Genomic DNA, 27,213 nt, shown 5'->3' on the forward strand with positions numbered 1-27,213 from the left:
TGTACGAAGCAACAATGATGAGTATGAGGATGAATAGCAGGGTTAAAATCATACCGCCATGGTTTACCTAGAATCATGTCAACGTCTTGTAAAGGGGCTACTAGAAAATCCCTTCGATCTCTATATTTTTGTATACGAAAAGGAATATTTCGTACTATGGATGTGTCTTCTTCATTGTGTCCCCTAAAAGCTCCTAAAAGCGACATGTTTTTTATAGGTTCTGGTTTAAGATGGAGTAATTTTGCCAATCTATCACTTACTAAGTCATAATTACATCCATCATCTAGGAGAACCACTATTCTCTGTCCATTCACGAATCCATACACCTTAAAAAGATCATGAGGCCCAAAGGTATTGGCTGAATGGACAGCATTCACTATTGGCTCAATAGTCACAGTAGATTTCGAGGGTGACAAGGTAGAAGCCTCACCCTCCTGCTTGGATGCCTTGGCTTTCCCTTTTACTGAATTTGTCTTGGCAATCTTAGCCAAGAGAACGGGACACTTATGCCATACGTGCCCTGGCTTATGTTTCTTACAACCGAAACATTTTCCTTCCTTAATCAACTTCCTCTTCTCTTCGTCAGTCATAGAAGGAAATGACACCCATCCAGGACGTGATTGGCTGTTCACATTCCTTACAAGAGCTTTACCCTTCCCTTTATTATTCTTAAACCGGTTTGGTTTCCTAAAAGTGGGTATATTATTGGTCTTAGATGATGACCCATACTCCTTATTGAAGGGTTTACGAGGATTTAATTTTCTCTCGGCTATTTCAGCCAGCTTAGTGAGGTCCTTAAGCGTGGTCGGGTTAAACATTTCAACCTCGTACCTTACTTTTGGGCTTAAAGCTGCTAAATACTTCTTTCTCCTATCTTCCTCACTCTTTTCGGGTAACTCTAGAGAGAGTTTCCAAAATCTGGTTGTAAAATCTGCATTACTCTCATTATCGAACTGCCTAAACCTCTCCCAACGAAAGGTTAGGTTCTCTTCATGCCTCGGTGGCATGAAAGTGGTTTTCAGTTGCTCCACAAATTTAGCCCATTCATGAATAGGCTCTTTTCCTGTCTGTGACAAGGACCACCACATTAGAGCATCCTTCTGCAGATGCAATGTGGCAAGAGCAAGCTTCTCTTGCTCGGTCTTGTCTTGATGGGCAAAGTATAGCTCAAAATGACGAATCCAATTGAGGATTTTGTCAGCCTCCCTTGCCCCATCATATTTGGGGAACTCAATTCTCTCTCGCGGTTGGAATTTGGACCTCTTAGAAGGGTTACTCAACTCTTCATCCCCGAAGTTTAAAGTCCTCTTAGTCCCTAATCTTGTCATAATGGATTGCTCAATCATATTGCTAAGCTGGAAAACCAGCTTATCAACAGGAGTCTCCTCTCTTCCTCTTGCACTTGGATTAGAATCCATGTGTATTGGGTTTTGAGTTGAAGGCGTGAACTCATCACCTTGTTCTTGGCTGGTCTCATTTCTTCTTTCATTACGAAAGGAGAACTCCCTATCAGTAGGTTCTTGAAGGAGAGACTGCTGTAAATCTATTTGTGGGTTATCATACTCAAGATGTGTATAACTCTCACCTAATCCATCCTCTTCAAGAGGGGGTGAAGGTGTTCTTTCTCTCTCTCCTTGGGGTAATGGAGGAAAAGGAATAAGTTCATTGTTATATGTCCCTTCCCCTTCCATTCTTTCCTTTTATTAATACAAGAGAGAAAATGTCTTGCTGTAATTTCAAAAAAGAAGGTTTATTTTACAGCAAACTTCAAGTGTTGTAGAGGTGGTGGTACTTATCCGACTCCCGCTTCGTTTGTGTTGAGAAGACACTTAAAATGACCTCCTTTCCCTTCTTTTTCAAGCTTTTCTTCTTGTATTTCTGCTGTAAACTGGTACGCTCCGTTTGGGCTACTTGTTTTGAGCGGATTGGAGCTCTAGATACCGTTATAGGGGGTACTTGATGGGTGGATCACTTCCTTAAAATCTTATTCCGATCCGACTTCCGGTTGTGTAGAACGGGAATCCCTTTTTCTCACGGTTTAAGGGTACATTCACATGGGAGGGGGGATGGGGGGGGGGAAAGAGAACACCCCGTTCGCCGTTCGCCGTTGAAGGCCAAAATTTTTCAGAAAAAATCCCTTGTCTCAGAACCTCGAGATTGGTCAGTCGTGATCCTTTTCCGCCAACCTCTCTTGCGAAATCCGTCATTCGCAACTGTCGCCCTCTTCTCGTCCCGCTCGTGGATCGTCGCCGCTCTGATACCAAATGTGAAGATCCACACTTTTCGAAAATGCAAATGTGTGTAATGCATGCAGAATTTGAATGCCGATTGGCCCTCCAATGGGGAAGAGCGCCCTCGTGAGAGTACTTATTTCTTTTTCGATCTACATGCAAGGTGGGAGAGAGATGACGGATGAATGCAATGTGGTAGAAAGAATGCTACGTGAGATTCACAATGAAAGGGTGATACCCTTTCATTAATGTCCCTTGAGATCACTCAAGTTCCATCTTCCCATTTACACCTACCCTTAGCCTATGACCCATGCACCTACCATTCAATGCACTCTAATGCACCCTTTCCCTTTCCTATTGCCCCTAGGACCTAGACACGTGTGTGCACATCTTTATTACTAATCATTGGCCAATGTTACATAGTTTTGGCGGTACTATTTACACCGCTTGATCGATCATAAATACAAACATATAACCGCAGCATCAAATTGGCGCCTAACAATAATAAAGTTCTAATGACTATTAATTAACTAAATAATCATTTCTCTTGTCATGACATTCAGTTGGACTGTTGTGCAGCCCCTTGCTGGTCAAAAAGGCATGAATTTTTGCATACCATGCACGTGGGGCTTGTTTCAGTCCATACAAAGCTTTATTCAGCTTGCATACTTGAAGTGCATTTCCTGAAATTTCAAACCCTGGAGGTTGTTTGACATAAACCTCTTCCAACAAGTGTCCATTAAGGAAGGCTGTTTTTATGTCCAAATGATGAACATTCCATTGAAAATTTGCAGCCATTGCTATAACTGACCGCATGGTTGTCATTCTGGATGTAGGAGCAAAAGTCTCCTCATAGTCTATGCCCTTTCTCTGAGCATATCCTTTTGCAACCAGCCTTGCCTTGTACCGATCAATGGTGCCATCTGGCTTTCTTTTAACTTTGAAAACCCATCGTGTACCTATGGCATGTTTACCTGGTGGCAAATCGACAACTTCCCATGTCTGATTTTTCTGAATGGACTGCAACTCATCGTGCATGGCATTCATCCAATGCACATTATCCTGTGCCTCTTCAAATGTCTCAGGTTCCTCCTCATCAATAAGAGTACCTGCGTAAGCTGATTCAACTGAAAGAGCACCTCCCCCATGCCTTACTGCACTTCGAGTTCTGCCACGTAATGGAGCATCAATTTTACTCTCCTTGAGAGTTTGTAACAGCCAATTTGGGACTGTTTTTGCTGCATGTATATCTGCAATTTCTTGCTGAACAACCTCTTCCATGGCTTGTGGAGGTGGTAAGACATCCTGTGGCTGAATCAGAGCATGTGGAGGTATCTGAAAATTTGCATCAGATACATCAGCAGGGGAACCCAAGGCAATGGGTAGTAACCCCTCAAAGACATCATCGGAAGAAGAAGGCAAATCAAATTCAGCTTGAGTATGAGCTGAATTTTCTGAAAATATAACATCTCTACTGACAATAATCTTGCGTGTGACAGGATTGTAGAGACGGTAGCCCTTGCTCTCTGCACTGTACCCAACAAAAATGCATTTGATTGCCTTATCAGATAACTTATGCCGAAACTCAACGGGCACATGAGCATATGCAAGGCATCCAAAGACACGGAAATGATCCACAGAAGGCTTTCTTCCTTGCCAAACTTCATAGGGAGTCTTGGTCTTCAAAGCTTTTGTGGGTGCCCGATTCAAAACATAATTGGCACACATGAGACCTTCAAGCCAAAATTCGTGAGGCAATTTTTTGCTTTTTAGCATACATCTATCCATCTCCATAAGAGCACGATTTTTCCTCTCAGCTTTGCCATTTTGCTGAGGAGTTAGCCTCACTGTAAGCTGATGTACAATGCCCTTGTCTTTCAAAAAAGCATCAAAATCTGCAGACAAATACTCCCCTCCTCTATCTGTGCGTAATGTCTGTATCTTGAGTCCGGATTCATTCTCAACCATGGCTGCAAAGTGTTTGAAAACCATAAACACTTCTGATTTGCGTTTCAGCGCATAAACCCAAGTGTAGTTGGAGTAGTCATCTATAAAAGTGACAAAGTAAAGATGACCACCCAATGATGGAGTGCTCATGGGACCACAGACATCACTATGGATAAGCTGTAATTTTCGAACAGCTTTTACTGATCCATCCTTCTTAAAAGGAGATCTGTTCATTTTACCAAGAATGCACCCTTCACAGGCATGTGGAGGAGGTGTTTCAAGAGGAGGCAATGCATCAACCATGGCATGTTTTTGAAGCATCATCAAGCTGCCATAATGCATGTGTCCATATCTGGCATGCCATAACTCCGCATTCTGCATAGCAGCAGTAGGAGTGGACACTGCAAGAGCATGTGCTGGTCTTTTCTCATACATGTCAAGCTGAAAAAGACCACGTAACAAAGTGCCAGAGTCATGCTCGCTGTCATGGACTGCACACTTGTCATCTTCAAAAATGACCTGAAATCCAGCTCTGTTAAGAGTGGACACTGAAAGTAGATTTTTTGTGATACCAGGCATATACAAGACATCAGAAATTTTGAATGTTGAGGCATCAATGGCTGTAAGTTCAACTTCTCCTGTACCGCGAACTGAATAGGAGGAGTTGTTGGCACATGTGACCTTTTTACCAACCGGTGGTGGATGCAGAGATGTGAAAAGACACTTTCTGGAAGTGATATGCTTTGAGGCACCGCCGTCAAAATACCATGTATTTTGTGTCTCATTGACACTGAAAGCTGATGCATCCTTGGAAGAATCATAAATGCATGTCAGAAAAGCATAAGAGTCATGATTACAAGTGGCTGTACTATCCGGAGCAGCCAACTGAGAGTCTGAAATGCAAGACAAGAAGGCATAGTCGTGCTCCACAAAGTTGGATGTAGCTTGCTCATTGTCAGATGCACGAGGAGCTGAATCTGAAACAGCCATATCGGAGCTATTTTTCTTTTCTTTTGCAAGCCTTTTCTTGCATTCTCCAATGTAGTGACCTCGCTTTTTGCAGCAATGACATATTCCTTTCTTCTTGGGCTTACCTGCATCACCCTTAGCTTTTTGAGAAGGCTGTCCTGAACCACTGGAAGGCTGATTTGCTGAAGTCTTTGCCTGTTCCTTTACTTTAGGCTTGAATTTTGAAAGCATGCATGTTCATGTGCTCGTGAAGCCATGTTTTTCTTGGTCTGCTCTTCCTGCAGCAGAAGTCCTATCAACTCGTGAAAATTGAGAGGATTTGTATCCCCCCTCAACGACAAATTCAGCGAGGTATGAAAGCTGAGATAAGACTCAGGAAGAGAATTCAGAGTTGTGGTAATCATCTCTGAATCAGGAATGATCTCATCAATATTCAGTAACTGCTCTCGTAAATCGTGTAGCTTTGTGAGGTGCACTGACATGGAGTCACCCTCTTCCATATGTGTATGAGACAATTCTCTTTCAAAAAAGACACCCTGGCATCATTCCGAGCTGCATACATGCTCTCCAAAATATCCCATGCTGCCTTTGAGGTCTTACACGACTGGATATGCGGAATGATGAATCTTTTCACTGAAAGAGAAATACACGACAAAGCTAAAGTATCACGCGAATCCCATCTCTTCTGCTCTGGAGTGGTAGGTATAACTGCACCAATAACTTGTGCTGCAGCTGTACCCTGTGCACGACCTCTGCCTCCTCCTTGTTGGGGAGGGGTATTAGGTGCCACATTTGCTGGCCGGAACTCATTTCCATTTACATAGTCCCACTAATTACGAGAAATCAGAATATTGCGTACCATAAAACTCCAGAGGGAGTAGTTGGTACCATCTAGCTTATCCTCTTGTGAGAGACCACTGAACTGGAAATCATTCTGATTTTGCTGGGCCATGTCTGAGAAAGAAAATACAGCAAATGCAAATCTGAATTCCCTTGCTGGGAATGGAGTGCACAAATCCCAAAAAATACAGCCAAACACTGGCTAAAAATTCAACTCAAATCTCTGTAATGTCTCTGTCAGAAATTTGCCAGAGCATCCAATCTCTCCCAAAACCTGCCAAAAGTGCTTCAAAACACTCACAGAAAGGCAGTGTGAACTAAATCTGTCAAATTGCTCTCTCAACACAAAAGCCCCAATTTGTGGCTTGAAATTGCAACCAGAAAGGGGCAAATGGTATGAAAGCCCCAAATGTTGCACAAATTGCTCTCTGTCAGCAAAAGCCCCAAATTTTTTCAAGGAAATTGCATCCAAAAGAGGGCAAATTAACTGAAAGCCCCAAATTTGCAATTTGTTTGCCAAAGCTCCAAATGTGCTCCCAAAAATACAGCCAAACAATGGTTGTATGCACAAGAGCCTGAGAAAACTCTTTCCAATATCCTCCTGCAAAGAAAATCCTGCAAAAATGCAACTTTCCAAGCCCACCTACAAAGTGACCAAATGTGAACTCAGTTTTACCTTCAAACTGTACGGACTAACAGTACGGAGCTGGTTGTCCAGTTGAATGCAGTTGTACGGAAGTGTACAGCTCAGCCTGTACGGTCGAAATCCGTACACCTGTACGGATCTGACAGCGATGTACGGCGAGCTGTACGAACGATGAGGTCGACACGTGCAGGTACGGACAATCGTACGGACAGCGCTGATGACGAGCTGGTATGAGCGTACGGAACTGTACGACGAACAGTACAGTCTGGCGACGGGCTGTACGACTGACACGGCGACGATGGCGAACTGTGTACGGAAGGGGTTGTACGGCGTTTTGTACGGGGCAACCTGGTATGGACGTACAGAACAGCCTAGAATGGCTGTACGGAATGGTACGAAAGTTGCATGGGTTGGGGCTGTACGGCGACGATGCAGGAGGAGCTTGGGTAAGGAGCTGGGAGCACGTCCGGGAAGGAACACTGCTCTGATACCAAATGTGAGAATAGGGAGAGAGCAAAGTGTGAGAGCAGGAGCAGGAGAGAGAGAGAGCTGAAAACGATAGATGCAATTAGATGAGTGTAGTACAACGAATAGAATGATAGGTTTTGTCTAAGTGACAAAACCTTATCCTTCACTAACCGTAGTTAGTGAACTAACTGTGGTTAGGGGGAAAAACCTCTTAGTGAGGGAAAAGTGTCCCTAACCTACTTATTACATTACATTGGTCACTGCTAAATTATAACAATAATTCTAACAGTGCATACGGATCTAATTCCCGATCGTCAATATAAAATCTGTCAATGTGTGCAAGGCAAGGTGTGAACGGCATCATTTGTGCATGCATCTCTGCCACTGAACTGAAAAAAAGGCATCCCAAGCTGCTTTCTCAAGAGAGTGCATCATTTGTGCATGCATCTCGGCCACCGAACTGAAAAAAAGGCATCCCAAGCTGCTTTCTCAAGAGAGTGAATGCCACCTTCTTGCCCTCCTTTTTTGTTGGAAGATGACTTGACCGTGTTGAAATAAACCGTCAAACAGAAATTGGGGCCCAAGAAAGAAGTTCCTTTAAAAAAAACACACGTTCCCTCTGTTGTTGGAGACATGGAGGTTATGTCCACCACAAGGGGAAGAAAAGAATCTGAAACTTAAATGCGACTTTTTACAAATTTTGAACATCGAGCTTGTATACCTGAATATAGAGAATGTCCCAAGTGACACTTGGATGAAGTTGATTACGAATCAGTTGCCTTTGGAAGCGATGAGGTAAACCACCAAGGCCTTGAATATTCCAGCTAAGTCTTCATCGGCGGAAGGAAGTAGACTAGAAAACCTTACCCAACCTAGTGGCGGAAACACCTCCCTCCTCCTCCTAGAGTAGTGGAGAGGAGGAAAACCCACAGGGGAAAGCGCCCCCACACCTGTGGAAGAGGATGCTCTATCGGTAGGAAAACCAAGAACAGCGTCACTAAATGTAGAGGGCACAAACTCAGCCTCTCCAAAATCAGCCACAGGAGGGAAAGAGTTCCTTTGAACCAAACACGGTGCTGCTCCCTGCTTGTAAGAGAGGTGCAGAAGCAAGAGCCACATTTTTTCCTCGATAAAAAACAGGAGTCTGGAACGTTGAAGTGGAAGGGGGCTGCTGGGAAGGAAGGCAGGGATCTTGACATGGATATGAAGGAGCAACATCAGTGGCCGGAACAGCTGCAGTGCCTCTCCAATTGGTTGAGCTCCTCCCTCCTGCTGTCACTACTCTTTTTGCCCTCTACTGAGCCTGTCTTAGCAGAAATTTTTTTTGATCTTCTTGGACTCTGATTCTTAACCTATTTAAACTAATGTGATGATACTGCAGGCCTCATTTTAAAACGTAGTCCTGTTAATGGGAGCGAAATGCTGATTATCAACCTTTTTTCTGCAGGTGGATATTGATCCTTATGGTTCTCCTTCTATATTTCTGGACTCAGCAGTGCAGTCTGTTGCTGATGGTGGCCTTCTCATGTGTACAGCAACTGATATGGCTGTTTTATGTGGCAATAATGGAGAAGTTTGTTACAGCAAGTATATGTTAACGTTATTTGTGGTGCTCTTTTGTGCTTACGGCAATGTGATTTGATCCTGTTGCAAAAGATTGACTTTCTATTTTGACAGGTATGGTGCTTATCCGGTACGAGCCAAGTATTGTCATGAAATGGCATTGCGGATATTGCTTGCTTGTATTGAGGTATTGCCAGGACATCCTTTATTTCTTTGTAAAATAAAATTGTTATGGCTGTGTTTCCATTTTCAAACCAATCTACGTATTATATCTTCTTTCTCTTTCATATCATCAAGGTGGAATTTGGAGCTTGTTTGTTGAAATGTTTTATGGATGTGGTGTTCCTTAAAAGGGCTACAATCCTATGCCAGGAATGTTTTGGTAATTTAGGTCCAGAAAGCTGGTTGGTGCTACTTATCCCTATGTGAGTAGGTCAAGCAATTATCTACTGTAGTGTGTCGATAGGTGAATGCCGTTGCACATGCAAACACATAGTTTAAAATAGTTACAAACAAGCATTACTAAGTAAAATGAAAAAAGAATGCACTTGTAAGGAAAGTGTAATGACAGGTACAAGCAGTAAAACTATTTGCAGGAAGAAGCTTGAGTAACTAAACGACAAATATTATCTAAGATAGGCAGGTTTTTTACTAGTCAATACTTCACTCTCTGAAGGACACATCCGTGATAAATGTTCACTTCTAAAGAAGAAGAGAGCCACAAACCGAGAAAGAAAGAAAGAAAGAAAGAAAGAAATTTTATTAGAGTCTTCGGAAGACCGATGGGTCTATGAGACTGAAAGAAAACCTGATACAAATCACAGTAAGGGTGGAGCTACTGAAACGAGCATCATCACCCATGTTTGATGGCAAGTACCATTGGTGGAGTCTGTGAGATATCATCCGGTGACTGTCGATGTCCGTCAGATATCATTGATGGAGTTTGTGAGATAATATGGATGACTGTCCATGTCCGTGAGCTGTGTTGTCAAGAAGGGAAACACTCATTGAGTTTGTAACTAAAGTAGTATGTCATGTTAGCCGAGGGATGGTAATAGTCGTGGCCGATATAAATATATTGAAAGATTTTTCCAAGTCAAATTAGATCATAGCACAAATTTTTCTCTTGCTCTTTTTAGAATGTATCTGACGATTGCTTGGGTCAGTTTGTATTTGTTGAGCTATACTTCATGTATAGCAGTGCCATAACAGTGTAATTTCTCATGTTCTTGTAGGATGCATAAAGAACTTTAGATTGATCTACCTCCTCTACATCTCAAATTTTCTATGTCTTCTTATTTGCAGAGCCATGCAAATCGCTACAAGCGGCATATTGTCCCAATTTTGTCTGTCTCCATTGATTTTTACATCCGGGTATTTGTTCGTATTTCCACGTAAGTTTTCCTGCTTTATTATTATTTAATTGTCCTTGATTTTTGTGCTGGAGTTTGAGCATTTGGCAAAGTTTGAGGCAAATAACTGATGTTTAAAGGTGTCAACACTAAGGATTGAGGTATTGTAGCCTTGTTCCTTGCTGATTATGGTTGAAGAAAAAGGACCGTTTACGCTCAACTTATACTCAATTTGCTGGGTTGTCTATCCAGGTCCGCAAATGCTATCAAATCCTCTCCAAGCAAATTGTCATACCTTTATCAGTGTGTTGGCTGTGATGCTTTTCACATGCAACCCGTGGGGCGTGTCATCTACAAGGTTTGAATTCTTCAAGCATTGGTCACTATCTGAAATGCTAAGAATATATGAGTGAGCACTGCCATCAAGCTTTGAATGTGTCGAGACTTAAATTTTCATCTTACAGTCTAAGAATTATTTGTGGTTCCTCAGCACTGGTGTTCTGGAATAGAGGGAACCAGGTGGGTGAAGGTGAGACCTTAAAATTTAAGCCTTAGGTTTTAGCTTGAATGGTTGTTGGTTGATACAAGATGCGAGAGAAGAGTTGGTGGCCATCATATAGGCATTGACAATGGACACATTGATACTTGACTCTTCCAAGTAAAGGTGTACAAGAGGTATGGTCGAAAAAGTTTTGATCACCTTGATCACCAACACATGATGCTTTAGATGTTTGTCCTTCATGAAGTGCATCACCTTTGGGCTAACAATGGCACCTGCCTTTCCTCAAAAAATCGATAATTTCCTTTTTCTAATGTGGCATACACGATTCCCTCTCCTATGTGATGGCCTTGAGTAGGCTGAAAAAAGGCCTTTGGTTCACAGTTATTGTGGCAAAACTGATTAGCTGGTGTTCTTGTTCCAGCAAATCCATTGGCCTTTGTGCATATGGTTCCTGGAAGACTAGGCCTGTGAAAATTCTGCCATGTGATATTATTGTCTCCTGGCTGCCATTAATCCATCAGGACTTGTATTATTATGTCCTTTTCTGGAATACGAGCTCTTGTGCAATTTGTTCTTGTAGACTCTCCATTCATTCTTTTCTTCACTCTTTTCTGTAGATCTGGGAATGGTGTTGCATTTGAGAGATGGTTTGGTGACTTTGATTTTGAGAAGAGATGACAGAAATAAGAACAGCATCTGTTAGGATATAAATAACCAGAACATTGGCTTATATTACATGATCCTTGCCTATCTGCATTCCCAGAGGCAATGCTGAATAAACTCATCAACAGTCAAGCATTGAGAGCAAGAAGGATCACAGCTCCCCAAGATGTTGGTGCAGTTACCGCCACCATGCAAAGGCTTTCCCTTGCAAATACATTCCAACAAGGGTCGCCTGAAGGGCTGAGCTCCACCCCCTTACCGTCTTGTCATTGAATGTTACTCATGCTATGCTTGTGCGGTGTCCCCCTTTCAGACGATACAAAGTGTGTCATCTGAATCCCATTCAATCTAGGGAGATTTTCCTTAATGAGATCCATTTTTTTTGCCATGCACCCATCTCTGGCATACCAACCTCAGGCAGCCCCCCTATGCGTAGACTCAGGGCAATGGCAGCCCTGGTTTCCTGTTCTGCAGTGCATGTACTGCTGCATTGCATTTCTACATACCTGTTTCCTATCTTCCATGTCAAGGACTTTCCTCTTCCTCTCCAAGGAGGCAAGTTGAAGTGTGACCTCTCGAAGCTCCTGCTGTAGAAAATAGATCTGTTCTTGTGTGTCTAGACCTACTGCAAGTTTGCTCTGCTGTCTATGGTAGGCGATTGCTTGGGGAGGGGTGTCAAGGCAGTGGTGATGGAAGAGTATGATGATCTCTCTGCTGGAGTCAAGGTGGCAAGGGCAGTGGCTGGTACATTCTGCTGTTCTTTTTTTTTTTTTTGCAAAAAAGAGACTTCTATTAAGTATTAAAGAAAACCGTTAGAGCAAGCTCCATACGGGAATACGGGATACACCATGCAATGCATGAAAAGCTCAAGAGCCAAAAAGAAAGGATTGGGGCTGATAGTGCCATCTCAATCCGGTAGCAACCTCCGAGAAAAAGGGAGAACCCCTCCAAACACAGTTCTCCTAGAAGAGGCTGCCCGTGAAGGGCCCTGCATGCTAGCCCATATGGCTATCAAAGTGTGAACCGTGTCACTCCAAATACCCGTGAACACCTGTGATGGGTGTATTTGGGTGTCATCCAAGGCCTCTGTGCATCTGGCTCTCCAAATGTGCCAAGAGGAAATGCTAGCCAAAATCTCCCAAGAGGTGTCCACTGAAGCATGTGAAGCTCTGAAAGGAATATGTGGTACATGCTGAAGAGAGCAGGGCTCTATCTTCTGTTGGCGGATCGAGAGTGCCTAAGAAGAAGGCTCACCCTCATAAAACACCTGGGGCCCAGTAAGGGATAACCATGCGACTGAGCCCCAAGTCATGAAGAAAGGGGAAGTATGAAAAATGCTGAGTACCCGAGCAACTCCTTTCCAAACAATTCTCGCTTGATTGCAGTCCCAAAGGCAATATCGCATTGATTCCTCTGTAGAATGACAATGAGGGTAAGTGGGATCAGCCCCAAATCGTGATCTCCACAAGTTCACTGCAATCCCTCCATGAATAGAAAGCCAAAAGAAAAGAGTGATCTTTCTATTTCTGAGGGATTTCCAGAGCCTCCTCCAGAAATTCCTACGCAAATCTGCAGTGATGAAGAAGCTATCCCAATGGGGGGCTCTGGAGGGAATCCAACCTCTACTGCTCGGCTGAAATCTCTTGGCATTACCAACCGTGAAATGAAAGAAGGGAATCCCCCTCTCTTGGTGCCCATGATCTATTCACTCCCTCATTCTGCTGTTCCATTTTGGCCTAAGCTGAAAATCCTCCTGGCTGTTTTAACCCCTGAGCTGAGCTGGGGGATCAGCACAACTCAGGGTGGGAGAATAGAGGAGAGGAGAGTCCGTGTGAGGGGCAGGGAGTGAGCTGAAGAGAACTAAGGGGAGTTGTGACTGTAGGGGGGAGAGGGGGTGGGCCTGGAGAGGTTGCACAGGCTGGAACGGCAGTGGCGACGGCGATGTGGTGGGTGGCGGGCAGAGAGAGTGGGCGACAGATGGGCTGAGAGAGAGAGAGAGAGAGAGAGAGAGAGAGAGAGAGAGTACTGAAAGGAAGTTTTTTTGGGGGGTGACTTGGCAAACCTTACAGAACAACAATGCTCGTTACTTACCAGGGAGCGGACCAGTAATTCTTCCAAACTGCAAGCACTGTGGAAAACATTTTAACATGGGAGGTCCTATATGGTCTGACCCTATTCATGATTCAGATTGGATCTCTTCAATTTTGAAAGGTTTGGTGGAAGCAAAGGAACGATATCCAGCTTATGATAAAGTACACAGTGTTCTGACAGCTATCTCTGAGGTATTTCAAGAAACTCTATTTTAATTTGCAACTGAGCTTTTGAACTATCCTTTACCTGTTCCCAGTTGATTACATAAATGCATAGATTACTGAGAGTGGCTCAAGAATCAGTTTTGTTTGCTATTAATATGTATATCCTTAAGTTGATGTACGTGTATGCAATCTGTACAAAAAGAGTAGCTTGTTGTTTTAATATTTGAGTTCCTCAAACTGATCTTTCACTGATTTGAATCTTAAATGATGAGGTACAAGCGTTCACTTTTAGGCCAGTGAAATTGTTCTTAGGAAGTAATTTTAGAACTCAATTGTAAAAACTTGGAGTTGGCGTATTTGTGTGTGGATTAATAAAGAAGGGGTCATTGAACAATGATGAACGTAAGATGTGATCTTTTGAGCTATGGACTTTTCAACTTAGATGTGTGCTCTGATTAAAGAATGCAATCACTTAACTGTTATTTATTTTGTTTATGTGAATAAAGTTTTGATTGTTGTTCTGTACATTAATGTTGACTTGAATCTTTCTAAATCTGCAGACTTTCTGTGAGGAGCTACAAGTGCTCATGTCTTTTGCTGATCCTTGATGAGGATTTGCTAAAGCATAGTCAGCATCTAGTGGACCATATCTGCTCTTCCTATTACGCTGCTTCTTGCCACGTCTCCCTTCCATTACCCCTTACATTTGGCTGCTCCTCTGTGCTAGTTTTATATTTTACCAATCTTTGCTCCCTATTTCCCTACTATCCACTTTGTTTACATTTGACTGTTCTCTGCTCTTTTTTCCTTTTTTTCTTCTCTGTTGTCTGCTCTTTTTGTACTTTCTACTCTTTCCAGTTGTCTTTTTGTTCAATGCTCCCACATTGTTTGCTGGTTTTCTTTCTTCTTATCTTTTGGAAATACATTTTTAAAGCATCCCCTTGTGCTTCTGTTGTAGATTTTAACTTCATAATTCCTATTCAGTCACATGAAAACGCTTTTTGTCTCATCGAAATGCAACAAAATGTAATCATCACGAAATGTTTCGAAACAGGATGAAACACTTTGCACAAAACATTTATTTTTTGGGAAAAAAAAAAGGTTTTGTTTTTCTGCACAAAATGGCGTTTCACCCAAATTGTGAAGTTTTTTTCCTGTTCTTTCTTTGCCTGTTGCATGTATACGTGACTCATAATATTTTTGCTCGACATTTTGAGAACTTATGATTTGCTTGACGTTTCATGTGACACATGAGGGTTTTGCTTGACATGTTGGAAACTTGTGAGTCATGACTGATAATTGTGTTTTGTGACATGTCACATGTGTAATATGTTATAACTATACATTAATTTGTACAAAGATTTAAAGATGATTTGTCTTATGTATCAATGACTCATTGTTCATATATCTAGATTCTATAATCTATATGCTTTGGACTCTATAAACATTAAATGGTCTAAAGTTGAAACTTGACAACCAAGATTGAAAGCTTGAAATAAATTTGAAGAATGTGTTTGTGTTTTGAATTTCCTTTTTTAGCTGCCTCGACTTGTATTACTATTTGTTCAGTCTAAACTTGAATATAACATATCTTATTTGCCAAACCTATCTGTTTCGTCTGAAAAGATGAAATGAAACATATCGAAACAATGAAACATATCTTGTGACTGTGTTCCTATTCCATTTCCCCCTCATCTTGTTTTTTTATGCATACATATTAAAAAATAATGACTGCACAGGGCATACATGTAAATTACAGTATATATGATGTTGTGTCAAGATTTCCTTGATGTCTGAGTATCCTAGTCAAAACATCTTGGCAATGTAGACCGAACATCTTGGCAATGTAGACCGGGCTCGTTAGATCTTGGAGGCTTTCTTGGGAGTGCTTCCCCGTTGCACCCTTTGCTCAACACCCCCCTTTTCTGTTCAACCTTCCTGCATTTTCTTCTTTCTTGGCTCAGTGAGAGTAGTGAGAGGCTTTGCTATTTAAAAGGTGATCTTTAGACCTTTGGTTTGCCCAAAGGGGTTCACATGGCAGGTGTCTTGATTGCTATTGCCATCAAGATCTTCTTGAGGACAAGCAGCATTTCGAGGGTGCCTTACAGGAACCTCGAGGCAAGGCTGTATTGTGGGCCTTACTCTCGCCACACATTGGGAGCTGGCTTGGTCAGGGAGTCTAGAATTGGTCTGGCTGGATTTTTAAACTTCAGGCACGTGATTTGAAGCTGTTTGCTTGGGCAAAATGCAGGTGATGTTTTCTGTGGTTAATTCTGTCTTTCTTTGTTGTATACTGGATTTGGTAACACATTTACCATAAAATGGCAGCATAAAGCCCATCCAGGCGCTTCATCCTGGAATGCATTTAGATTGAACCTTTTGCATGGAATACTTGGAAATCCTCTGGAATTTTTGCAGCAAAAATTGTCATGCTTACACTCTAAATGTTTCTCCCTTTGTTGCAATTCGTCTTTGTTTGCTGCATTCTGCTGCAAATCACCATTAGCAGGCTGTGAATTGTGTACTTACAATTATATTGCTACAAATTATCAAGGCTGACAATTCAGAATAAGGCTGAACTGAAATCATGACCTTTAAAGTAGACAGAAAAATCAGACCTTAGAGAGCTGGGCTCACTCTCACTCATAAGAAGTAGCTCCTGTAGAATGATGTTCAAGTGTCTATTGAATCAAAACGAGTAATTTATACAATTTTAAGGGCACGAGCCGTCTTTGGTCTACTTCTCGTGGTCATCTTTCAACCTTAGATTATCAAAGAAGAAATACACTTTTAGCTTCTTCCCAAATGAGAGATGTATGCACAAGATCATATGTTTTATAATATGGTCTACACCCACCGTGGTACTGATATGAGGTTGGTAGGGATGTCATAGTCGCTAGTCCCTGCTATGCATTATGGAGTCTACGATTTTCAACCTTGTCATTGTCATTAGATTGAAACTGCACCATGTGCTGTGTTTTTAGAGGATGAGATTAGGAATATTCCTGGAGCACTCATCAATGTGTGTTACGATGCCCTCTGGGTCTGTTTCAGCTTGTAGAGTGCCTTGCGGAGTCTTCATATCTTGTTCCCTTTAATCTGAAACCTTGGAGACTGCTCCACACAAACTTTGTCTTCTACATTTGTGTTCATGATTGTTGAATTCATATCCATCTACAAAAGCGTTTCGATGGTGGTCATCCTTGCAGTCAAAGAAAATGTTTTCTGGTATTGAATCCATCTACATGAGCATATCCTTTGGCTAAAGTCTAGCTAGTACTTGTTCAATGAGCCGTTCATCTTGTACTTCACTTTGAAGACCCAATGGATATCTAAGACCTTCCTCTTTATTGGCCTAGTCACAATGGCCCAAGTATGATTCTGGAGAATTTGTGGCTTCCTCCTAGTTTGGTCTCTCTCCGCTTCATCAAATGTCTCACTCTCAAATGTCTGTCATGGCATAGAAGCAATTAACAAAATCCATCTCGATCAAAGAGATTTCCAACTATTGCATTATGAGGACATAAATCTTCTTTAAGGAAATAATGTTGCATGTGCTTAGGGACTAACCATGATCCATATGAGCAGGGATGAGGTGAGACCAACCTTAGGCTACCCGTATGAGCAAGGATCAAGATTGAGGCTAAATCAATCCATGACATGGATTGACCTAGAGATTCAAGCGTGGCCCAAGGTTTACACTTTGCTAGTGCCTAGATCCCCTTGGAGAAATTGTCCTTGGAAAAGCAATAAATATTGGAAGAAGTGTGCTGTTTACATCTCCCTTGAATTTAGGATTATGTAGCTGAGCTGGGCTTGTAAATACAAGTATTGGTGTCACTGTATAGGGATCTTGAGTAATGTAGCTCCCAACTGCATAAGCATGATGGCCTTGGAGTATTATGGAGGGTGGTCTAGCTCATGTGGTGTATTCTAGACCTCAGAAGTGGGGGAGGATGGGAGGCAAATGCAAAGAGTGTAGACAAGAGGATTGACTACCTTTTTGTCGGTGGTGTACTCAGATGCGTTGGGGTTCATTTTGCACTTCAGTATGATTTTTATAATGTGTTTGTATTGTTGTTGTATGTTTATCATCAACTATCTTTAATGGCCTACTATTGTGCTTTGGCTTATCATCAACTATCTTTGAATGGCCAGGGGCGTAGTCTACATCTTCTAAAGCATCACAACTTTGTTTCTCTCTAGGATTGCTGCATTCAAGCAGTAGGCTGAGCTTTAATAAATGTAATTATTTTGTGTAACACAAGACTTCCAGGTAGTTGTATCCTTCATTCCCTTCCAGAAGTTTGTAACCATACAAATATGGTGTCTTTAAAGCTGGCAGGTATTTAAGTCTCAGCTCTTTTGTTGAACTAAAGATATTTTGGTATGCAGGAGCTGTTGGATGTACCTTTGTATCTGAGCCTACATTCTTTAAGCGCAACATTGAAGTGCACACCACCTTCTGCAAGCCTGTTTCGCTATGCAATTGTCAATGCAGGCTATTCTATTTCTGGATCCCATGCATTTCCGTTAGGATTAAAGTCAGATGCACCAATGGATGTTGTATGGGACATCATGCGCTGTTGGGTATGCTTTATTTTGTTGCCTGCCCACTATCTATATTTTTCATACCAGGTCTTTTATTCAAAATTTTATACTCAAGCTCACATGATGTGGAATTCAGGTGAAAGCTCATCCTGTGAAGCCTCAACCAGTTGAGAGTCCTGGAAGCATAATTCTAAGCCAGGAACCAGCTTTAGAGGTTTCTTCTTTTACATAGCCCTCCCCCGTCCTCTCCTTCCCTCCACTGCCCCTGGGCCATTGGGTTGCCTCTTCCTCTCCCTCTCCCTCTCTTTCATGACAGTCAATTGCGTCCCTGATTTTGTCTTGGATTTCTCTCTCTGTTAGTCCTTTTCTATTGTGGCTATCAATAGTAGTCTGGTTCTTTAAAGGCCATGGTGCAATGCTTTCTAAAACTACTACTACATCATTGCTGAAGAAGCCATGCCACCATTAAAGAAATCCCCAACCCCACCCGCCCCCCTCCCACCCCCTTTAGCTCACACACACACACACAAAACATACCTTATTTATTTTAGGGTCTTGATATAGGAGTCTCAAATTGACAAGATGGCTCTGCTTCTTATTAGGGGTCATGCTAGGTTGCACCATTCGACGTACCATTATTGTTTAGGATCCCTCCAACCAGGAATACAGTGCCCATGGGTCATTAATGGGACAACCATTCTCAGGACTACGTAAATGTTTTAATCCAGAAGTTATGCAATGTGAAGTGGGAATGTTCCCTTTAGGAATCTGCAAGATGCAATGTGAAGTGGGCAGGATTAATCATAGAACACCTTAATCTTGCAAACCTGAGCGATATTGGACAAGAACTGGGGACACAGGAGTGTTTTATAAAAAGATGCAGATTTAGTTGAATCCTACTTGAAATGGAAGTTCTGGGGATATGAGAAATGGAGTTAAAATTGAAATTGAATTATTAGAAGGAAAGGCTGCCAAAAAAGGAGAGTAATAATCTGTGTCCTGCCATGATCTCATCATTTAATAGGAGATAGAGGGATGGGATAAAACTCCTTGTGAAGAATGCATCATGGCAAGTACATGAAGAGAAAATGTTAGAGACGGAATGACACATCTTTAGCAGCACAGACATTGGCACCTGCATTCTTTCTCAAACAAAAGTTGATTTAAAATCCAGTTTGGAGGCATTAGATGAAAATAGTCTAGGCAATGTAAGATTAATTTGTTATACTGTGGTGATTAGTATGAGCTTAAATTACACTGATCTTTTTTACCAAAGGCAGCAGTGGTGTCTTTTGCCCTCCACGACAGAGAAAAAGATATAACAAGTGAAGAGGAGAGCCCTGGTAAGGAAATCTGGAGAGATATGTTTGTTGTCGTTATCTGTAAAGCACAATACTATTGCTTGTTGGACAGTGCCTTTGAGAAAGCTCCTAGAAACCCTATCATAAGCTTTCTTGAAATCCAAGTAAAGGATCACCATCTTATATTAAATGTGTTGAGTTTCTTTTTTTCTCAGATAAAAGAACATTCTATAATAAACTCCTAAGTGTCGCGGACACTAAGGAAAATACAACTCCCCATTGAAGGGTACAAAAGAGAACACAAGGATATTCCCCTGGCTGGCCGCTTATGGGGGATTATCTCGTACAAAGGGCTGAACAAATAGCCACTCTGGTGGTTCATAATGCCATACTATAGACATGAAGGAAAGAGCCTGGCTCCCATATGCCTATAAATGTGCCTAGTGTGATCTGAATCCCTTTGGAGTCTATCCCATCTACCTCTGAAAGTATGAATGATATCTAGATTCTAGCCAAATGCTCGCCAATGTCTCCGAGGCTGATGCTCTATGGCCTGCCTGCACCTAGCTGTCCATATGTACCAAGCAACGATGCTCGCTATCAGCTCCCATCTATGACAGTGTCCAGGTGTCCACATTCTCTCTGTGAAGTCTGGAGTATGGATAAAGGTCCACTCCTGCCCTACCCATCTGATCGATGAACTCTCCTGAATGTCCTCATTCCCACAAGCAGGTCCTCTGCCTGTAACCCAGACCACCAGGTCGCCACCATCTCATCTTGAATCCCAGCAAAGACCTGTAGCGGGAGATAGGCTATCCTCACTCTCTCTCCTGCCCAATACTAACTGCAACTGCAAGATGATGCACTCAATACACAAAGTGAGCTGTGGATGTGAGTGAGAGAATCAGAGGGAGAGAATATAGTGGACCTCCGAGGAGGAAATAGATACAACTGAATAATGAATGCCCGATGATGCACTCAATACACAAAGTGAGCTGTGGATGTGAGTGAGAGAATTAGAGGGAGAGGATATAGTGGACCTCCGAGGAGGAAATAGATACAACTGAATAATGAATGCCCAAAGGGCTGAATACAACTGTATGGAGGGACTGAAACCCTCACTGCAAAACTAGAAGACTAGACTACCTAGAGGAGGTGAATCCTCACTAGATCCCTGAAGAGGCTGAGGCTACCCTACTGGTCTGCTGCAGGGAGGCATGACTTTGCTGCTCTGAAGGCTTGAAGGCCTGAGGAGTGGATGAAGAATGAGGGCCAAAGGCTGCCCTTTTATAGGCTGATAGGTCAGCCTGGCCGACTTGGTCAACGCCGACCGTTGACCAGATCAGTCAAAAAAGCCAACATTGACCAAAAAGTCAACGCGTTGACTTTTGACCAAAAAGCCAACTCTGCGCTTTTTGACCTGCGATGACATGGCACTGACTGCCTGTTGACTGTGTGCTGATTGCTGATTGTGCAGGGCTGCCTGAATGGTTGTACGGACATCTACGTGGCCGTTGATTTTAGCTAGCATGGTCATGGGCGTGTGGGTGGATGCTCGTGACAAAAAGTCAACGCGTTGACTTTTGATCAAAAAGCCAACTCTGCGCTTTTTGACCTGCGATGACATGGCACTGACTGCCTGTTGACTGTGTGCTGATTGCTGATTGTGCAGGGCTGCCTGAATGGTTGTACGGACATCTACGTGGCCGTTGATTTTAGCTAGCATGGTCACGGGCGTGTGGGTGGATGCTCGTGACAAGACCATCCTCAAATCTCTCCTCCAAACCTCCTGTGCCAGCTGCAACTCGAAAGGTAGGGCCTTTGAGACTCCTATGCGAAACCACATCGTGAGCATGTTCTGAAATTACCTCCCAAATAAAACCTATCAATGTCTAAGATTCAGACCAGGAAGTGAAGATCATTGGTAAAAGCTTATCAAGGTCTTACAATGTGTCCCCAAGAGTGTGATTGGCCTTTACTTTCGCAAGGTAGTGGGATTGCCCCTCTAAGGGATGAGATAGAATAAGACCTCCAGACCTCTCCTGTGACATATCCCCAGTATCAAATATTCTTCAAAAGATTTTGTCAAAGCCCCTGCGATCCTAGTCACAATGAAACATTTTAGTGAAACTGTTTCAAGATTTCTGAAACGTTTAAACAAGAAATGTTTCAAGATTTCTCTGAAAGGGCTGCACTGGAATGTCCAATCAGATAATTTTTATTTTAAAAACTAAAACTAAAAAGTGTTCAAAATTTAAAACAGTAACGTACCTGAGTTTCAGGGTTTTACCGAAACGTTTTAGGTCCGAAATGTTTTGTTTCAGGAGCCCTGAAACACATTTCCATGTAACTACACCTGTAATAAGCTCCTGTGTCGATGAAAAAAGTGAGGAAAGAGGCCATCCTTTCTAGGGTGCTTTCTTGAGGATATGGCACAAAGAAGCTCCAGGAACTCTTGCTCTGTAAAGGATCTCTCCAAACAGGTACATATGTTGGCTCTGAGGCGTCGTGGTTTGGGCTACTACAGCTGTACATTGCTTCACCTTGTGCTGTCTCACATCCTAGATGATTAACCATTTTTGCAGAGGCTCTTGTAAAATAGTAGCCTTGTCTCTAATTTGTTTGGAAGTTTGCTACAAGTGGCCTTGGTCATCATGAAGAGCACATACACCCTCTCAAGTACAACAGGGGTGTAGAGGGACCTTGTTGAGACCGAGAGGGCCACATGAGACCTTCCTCAACCCTCCTCCAGTAGCATACCAAATCCCTCCCAAGGGTACTTAGGATGACTATGTGCTGTGTTTGGGCCTAAGAAATAGCTAATCTTACCTCAAATCTTACTATTCTGCAAATGTGTGCTATCCAAAAGAGATATCTGTATCTAGATATATTGTATCCGTTGACACTACTGTTGAAGGTTACACATGCCGCAGTTTTTGTAACCTTGAGCTGGTGAAGCCATACGAGCTGACTAGGTGTTAGATTAGGAGTGGTGTAGTTTTTTAAAAGAGGTGGCACTTGGGCATGCACGTAGGCCTAGATTCAGGGTAGATTGAGGAGTTTGTTGGAGGTTTGACAGGGTAGCTCAGACGTGTGGTTATTGATAAGTGAGTATGTATCCCTCTGTACAAAACGAATGCAACTTTATCCATTTCTATTCAACCTATTCCTGATTCGTACAAGATGGGATGGTTTTCTTTATTTGTTTCTTTGCCTGCAATAGTAGCTCTTGCAGTTCCTACAGTCAGATATGCATGAGCAACTGCAGGCTGCAGTATGCATTGCACATTGTTGGGTGACATGTTTTATATTATGCTTGAAAGAGTTTGTCAGTGAAGCTATTGACAATTGGTATAAGAGCAGAGAAAGTGGGCTCAGAGAATTCAAGTCACTGGTGATCAGAAAAGGACTTTTAGATCACTTTAGTCAAAAATAAAAGAAGGGTGGAGGATTTCAAGGACACATTTGGCTTTCTGGTGTACGCATTTTGCTATGCAACAGCTAGCAGCACCAGGGGCTTTTGTGAAGGATACTGATGCTGCAAATATGTGAACAATGTATGACATTGGTTCAGTCAAAAGAGCATGTGAAAAGTGCCTAGTGAGCAAGAATGTGTCCACTTTGAATTGAACGAAATAGAAACATAAGCGAAGGACAATTTGGGCATTATAGACTTGTGATTATTGGGCGGTGAGGTGAGTCTTCTCATGTGCTAAAAGTCTTTGTGGATTATCTTATGTGCAGAGATCCTCAGGTAGTGCAGCTTTGCCTATTCTTCTGTTCACCACCTCAGATTATGAGGGGGGACTGAATTCAATCATGCTCGGGTTTGTGTAACAATGAATACTGAAGCAATGCAAGCTGGAGCAGTGTAATGCCTCAGCAATCTTGATAGTCTTAGAAAATAAAATTTCAGTAAACCATATAGGGAACACCACTCAGGCTTTTTTGAAGATGGATTTGGAGAACTTAACATATTCCAAATGATAGGTACATTGGGTGGCACTTTGGGAACAGACGACTCCAACATGCAAGCTCATAGACTGTGGAGAAACACTCTTGAGAATGGCTCTCTCCCAGCCAAATGCCCTTCATCTGTGATGTGCCACCTTTCAGGGACATCACTTTATATGCTAGTGGAAATATGTTTAGTGTATGGTGTATGCAATGGGAGAAGTTCAGACTGAACACTCTGATCCCACTTCAAACAATTTTGAATGCACAATAAATAACTCACAAGCACCTAGATCTGGAGAAATAGACAGCAGTAGAACAGTGGAAATATCTTTAGATGTATTTCCCTGAACTGAGCCAAAATTCTTACAGATGTCTCCCACATAGATCTGTCACTATGCAGCAGTGTGCTGCCCTGGATGCTCTCTGGTGAGCACATGTACTGCTTCTAACTCTGGCCTGGCACCTTCATTGATCATCTGCAAGTTTGAGCTCTTCAGGCTGCACCCTCCTGCACAATTGAGCTCTCCTACCTCCTGCAGGTTTGCACTGAGGTATGACAAGAATGGATGATGGCTACTGCATCAAAATGAACTGATTTGGATGCCCTCCAAGAGGCCTCTTTCACAGAGAAAGATGTGGGGGCTCTCCCAGCCCTGCTGCCCAGACAATGGGCTCATTATCAGCCCTAAACTAGGGCCTACTGCCAGCCCTGCAGCAGCCCACATGACAGTCTACAATGCTGCCCATATGGCTGTCCTGGACTATTACCTTCCACCCATATCTTCCCATATGGCATCTTGTTTTCATGCCCATATGACAGCTCCTCTAATCCTCCCATCCTATGTAGGTACCATGTCCCAATGCTCTCCTCATATGGGGCTTACAGTGGGACAATGGACATCCACTAAACTCCAGCTGCCAAGAGGACGTGAAACACTTTTGACGTTGGGCCTAGATATATCGTAATTGGCTGATTCCCAAGGAGGGCACACTTTTGACTTTGGGCCTAGATATATCGCAATTGGCTGATTCCCAAGGAGGGCAGGCAGGACTTAGTGCTGGTAGTGGCAAAAAATAGTTTGGTGACTGGTCTCTCAAAGAGAGCCTGCAAATGAGATGAGATGAACTATTTAGAAATGTATATCTGAGCCAGTTCAAAGTACAAGTAACTTTATCTGCAAAGTATCCGGTCCGATGGTTCCATTTCACTCTCCAAAGATACTGCCAATACCAGCTGCATATTCTCCTGTTTTGAGTTATCTGTATCCCATAAGTTGATCTTGCTGCGATTCCAGGAGTACCACAAGGCTGTCAGTTATTTATATGAAGAGCAGTTGCTGTCTCCTCACTAGATCACACTTTCATCTTCGATAACGACTTAGATAGTATAATGATGAACTCATCAGGAATACTAATGAGGCATTATTATCAGCAGGGCTGGATCTTTGTACGAGTATTTAGATGTAAATGGATCAATAATTAAAGTTGACATATCTTATGCATGTGTCCTTGTGACATGTAATTGATGGAAGTTTATCGGTTGAACATTGTGAGATATTCTTGTGAAGTCAAGGGTGCATGCATTTTGTGAATATTCATTTTGCAGGGAGAGAGGAACAGACAGACAGGCAGATGATGGGTGACCACATTTGATCTATGCATCAGAGATCGAACCGACACACCCAGACCATGCATCGAGGCCACCCCATCAACCACCCCGGGTGGCAGAGAGAGAGAGAGAGAGAGAGAGAGAGAGAGAGAGAGAGAGGGGGGGGGGGGGGGGCGGAGGGAGGGATTGCAGGGGGGAGGGAGATAAAATTGCTACATAGTGAGTACTCGTTGGGGGAGGGAGATAAACATCTTTCAGTACTTGTTGAGGGAGTTTATGTGATGGTGTGAGTACTTCGAGTGAGTGAGTGAGTGAGTGAGTGAGTGAGAGAGAGAGAGAGAGAGAGAGAGAGAGAGAGACTATGTCACAGCATACAATTTTTACATCCATGATATGTGTGTGTGTGCATGTGTGACTTGCTTATTATTTAAATGTCGTGTGGGGTTGCAGGCTGACTTTTCAAAGGTGCCATCTGCTCTGAGTAAGGCACGGACTAAAGGTGTGGCTAGGTTCCTCCCTAACCCTGAAGAGTTCTGGGGACCCAAGCCTAGGGCTGGGCGGCGAATTACTAGTAAGCATGCACCTTCAGTTGGGGCTGCAGGGACAAATGGTATTTCATATAAACCTGGTGAAACTGTTCATGCAGAAGAGGAGCCAGATATGAAGCGCCAAAAGATTGTGGAGGGAGAGAAAAGTTGATTGGCATCCTCATGTAATAAACTGATATTACATCCTAATTTTTGCATAGTAACTCTCCCAAGGGGTATTTTTTGTGAGTGTACAGTTGAATGGCAGTGTTACTCTTCTGAGGAGGATGTAATGAAAGGTTTTGTTTTTTCTAATAAAATGTTAAGTGATTCATTACCTCCATGATCTCAAAGACTCACTGAATATATTTTGCCTAGGTGCTAGTTTGTATACAAGGACAGGATTTGGGTTAAGATAATGTTAGAATTCCAGTATCTTCAAGCCTAAATTGTAACATAGCTGTATGTATGATGACATAAAAAATCTTCCCAAAGAACTAACAATCTTCCCTTTGTCACGAAGAACCACAATAAACGGGCATACCCATAAATGCATATATGTATACACGGTCATTCATATCTATAAATGGTGGTGGGTATGAACTGAGCTGGTGAAGCATTGAACATTGACAAGCATGAAAGATAAAGCCTGCGCACAAGCATGCACTGTATGCACATACACGTACGCACATCCAAGAATGCACAGACTGTTGTTTCCCATGCTGCTCGCTTCTTAGCGCACATGCTACTCAAGTTTGCTCGATCTCGATATTCTATCGGGGAAGAGGAATGCCTTTTCTTAAAATCTGTAGGCCCACTAAATTTGCTTGCATGATGAAAGTTTCGAAGGCCCACTTAAATTTCTATTTTATGACAAGATGCATGCACATGGATGTGTGCATACCCTTTCACATGTTCCTACCCATGCATGCATGTTAGTGCAATTGCACCATCAATGCATGCATTATGCATTCATATATACACGTGTGCATGAATGAATTTAGTATGAAGTTTAAACTGGTGAAATTCCTCAGTATAGGTTGCAAATAGATGCTCCCTTAAAAAAGTCTCAATTAGTGAGGGAGGATGCTCCAAGAAAGTAGGTGGAGAACTTGGAAGCTTTAGGGGATCTCATGCTTTGTTCATCGATTTACAAACTTGATGGCTTACGGACTAGAATTCTCTCAATTAGAATTCCTAAAAGAAGAATCTAAGGTCATTGCTATTGTCATTTTGTGTTAGATCCATTAGAAAAAGACCCTCAATTGTAAGTTTGAAAAAAGCAAATTGACCCTCCCTTCACTCTCCTAAGAATTGCTCAGTAGAGCAAAGAAGAGTAGGTGAGATTAGTGATGTAATGCTTAAACTATCATAGTTTTTTTTGAAAGATGTGTTATGCTCCTCACCTTCTTGTGATTATACTCCGAAATCTTTCTCAATGTGCTACATCCAACTTTGGTTGAAATCAAATATTTTCAATTGCTTTAGGAATTTCCATTCCCAATGAATGTTTAGACATGCGTGTCACAATTTTCTTGACACAAGGACCTATCATGAATGCATGCGCGCTTGCGTGTATGTTTTATACAGCCCAAGAAACTAGCATTATGGTTACGAAAGTCATGGTCAAAGGATTAAATTGACATATAGTGTTCATATTGTAAATAGAGTACTACAAAGTATCTTATAGATTAAGCTTTGTATTGTAAGAAAAAAAACAAAGATCGAGTGGAGTACAATAGTCCTATCCATACATGGTGGTGAATTTCAATTGGTCACTACATGTCCACAAGGTCTTGAAGGGAGAATGACTCAGTTGCCACCATCCCACG

General features: G+C 42.4%; 1 protein-coding gene across 2 annotated transcripts in view; it reads left to right on the forward strand.

Moving 5' to 3' along the window:
• The window catches only part of LOC147905651 (tRNA (guanine(26)-N(2))-dimethyltransferase 2-like), a 56,814-nt gene extending 31,130 nt beyond the window's left edge, over positions 1 to 25,684 (forward strand). The window contains exons 5-12 of one of the 2 annotated variants that reach the window (XM_087373877.1): positions 8,549 to 8,688; positions 8,779 to 8,851; positions 9,970 to 10,058; positions 10,269 to 10,374; positions 13,251 to 13,463; positions 17,832 to 18,026; positions 18,124 to 18,201; positions 25,305 to 25,684. In XM_087373877.1, the coding sequence (XP_087230003.1) occupies positions 8,549 to 8,688; positions 8,779 to 8,851; positions 9,970 to 10,058; positions 10,269 to 10,374; positions 13,251 to 13,463; positions 17,832 to 18,026; positions 18,124 to 18,201; positions 25,305 to 25,553 (1,143 nt within the window). In that variant the 3' untranslated portion in view covers positions 25,554 to 25,684. The remainder of the gene's footprint in view (positions 1 to 8,548; positions 8,689 to 8,778; positions 8,852 to 9,969; positions 10,059 to 10,268; positions 10,375 to 13,250; positions 13,464 to 17,831; positions 18,027 to 18,123; positions 18,202 to 25,304) is intronic. The other variant, XM_087373884.1, reaches the window with a different exon arrangement.
• The last annotated feature ends 1,529 nt before the right edge of the window (positions 25,685 to 27,213 follow it).

Source organism: Dipteris shenzhenensis, chromosome 1 (genome assembly GCF_047967505.1).
Source record: "Dipteris shenzhenensis isolate YYH24624 ecotype China chromosome 1, Dip_SZ_1.0, whole genome shotgun sequence".
Classification (NCBI taxonomy): domain Eukaryota; kingdom Viridiplantae; phylum Streptophyta; class Polypodiopsida; order Gleicheniales; family Dipteridaceae; genus Dipteris; species Dipteris shenzhenensis.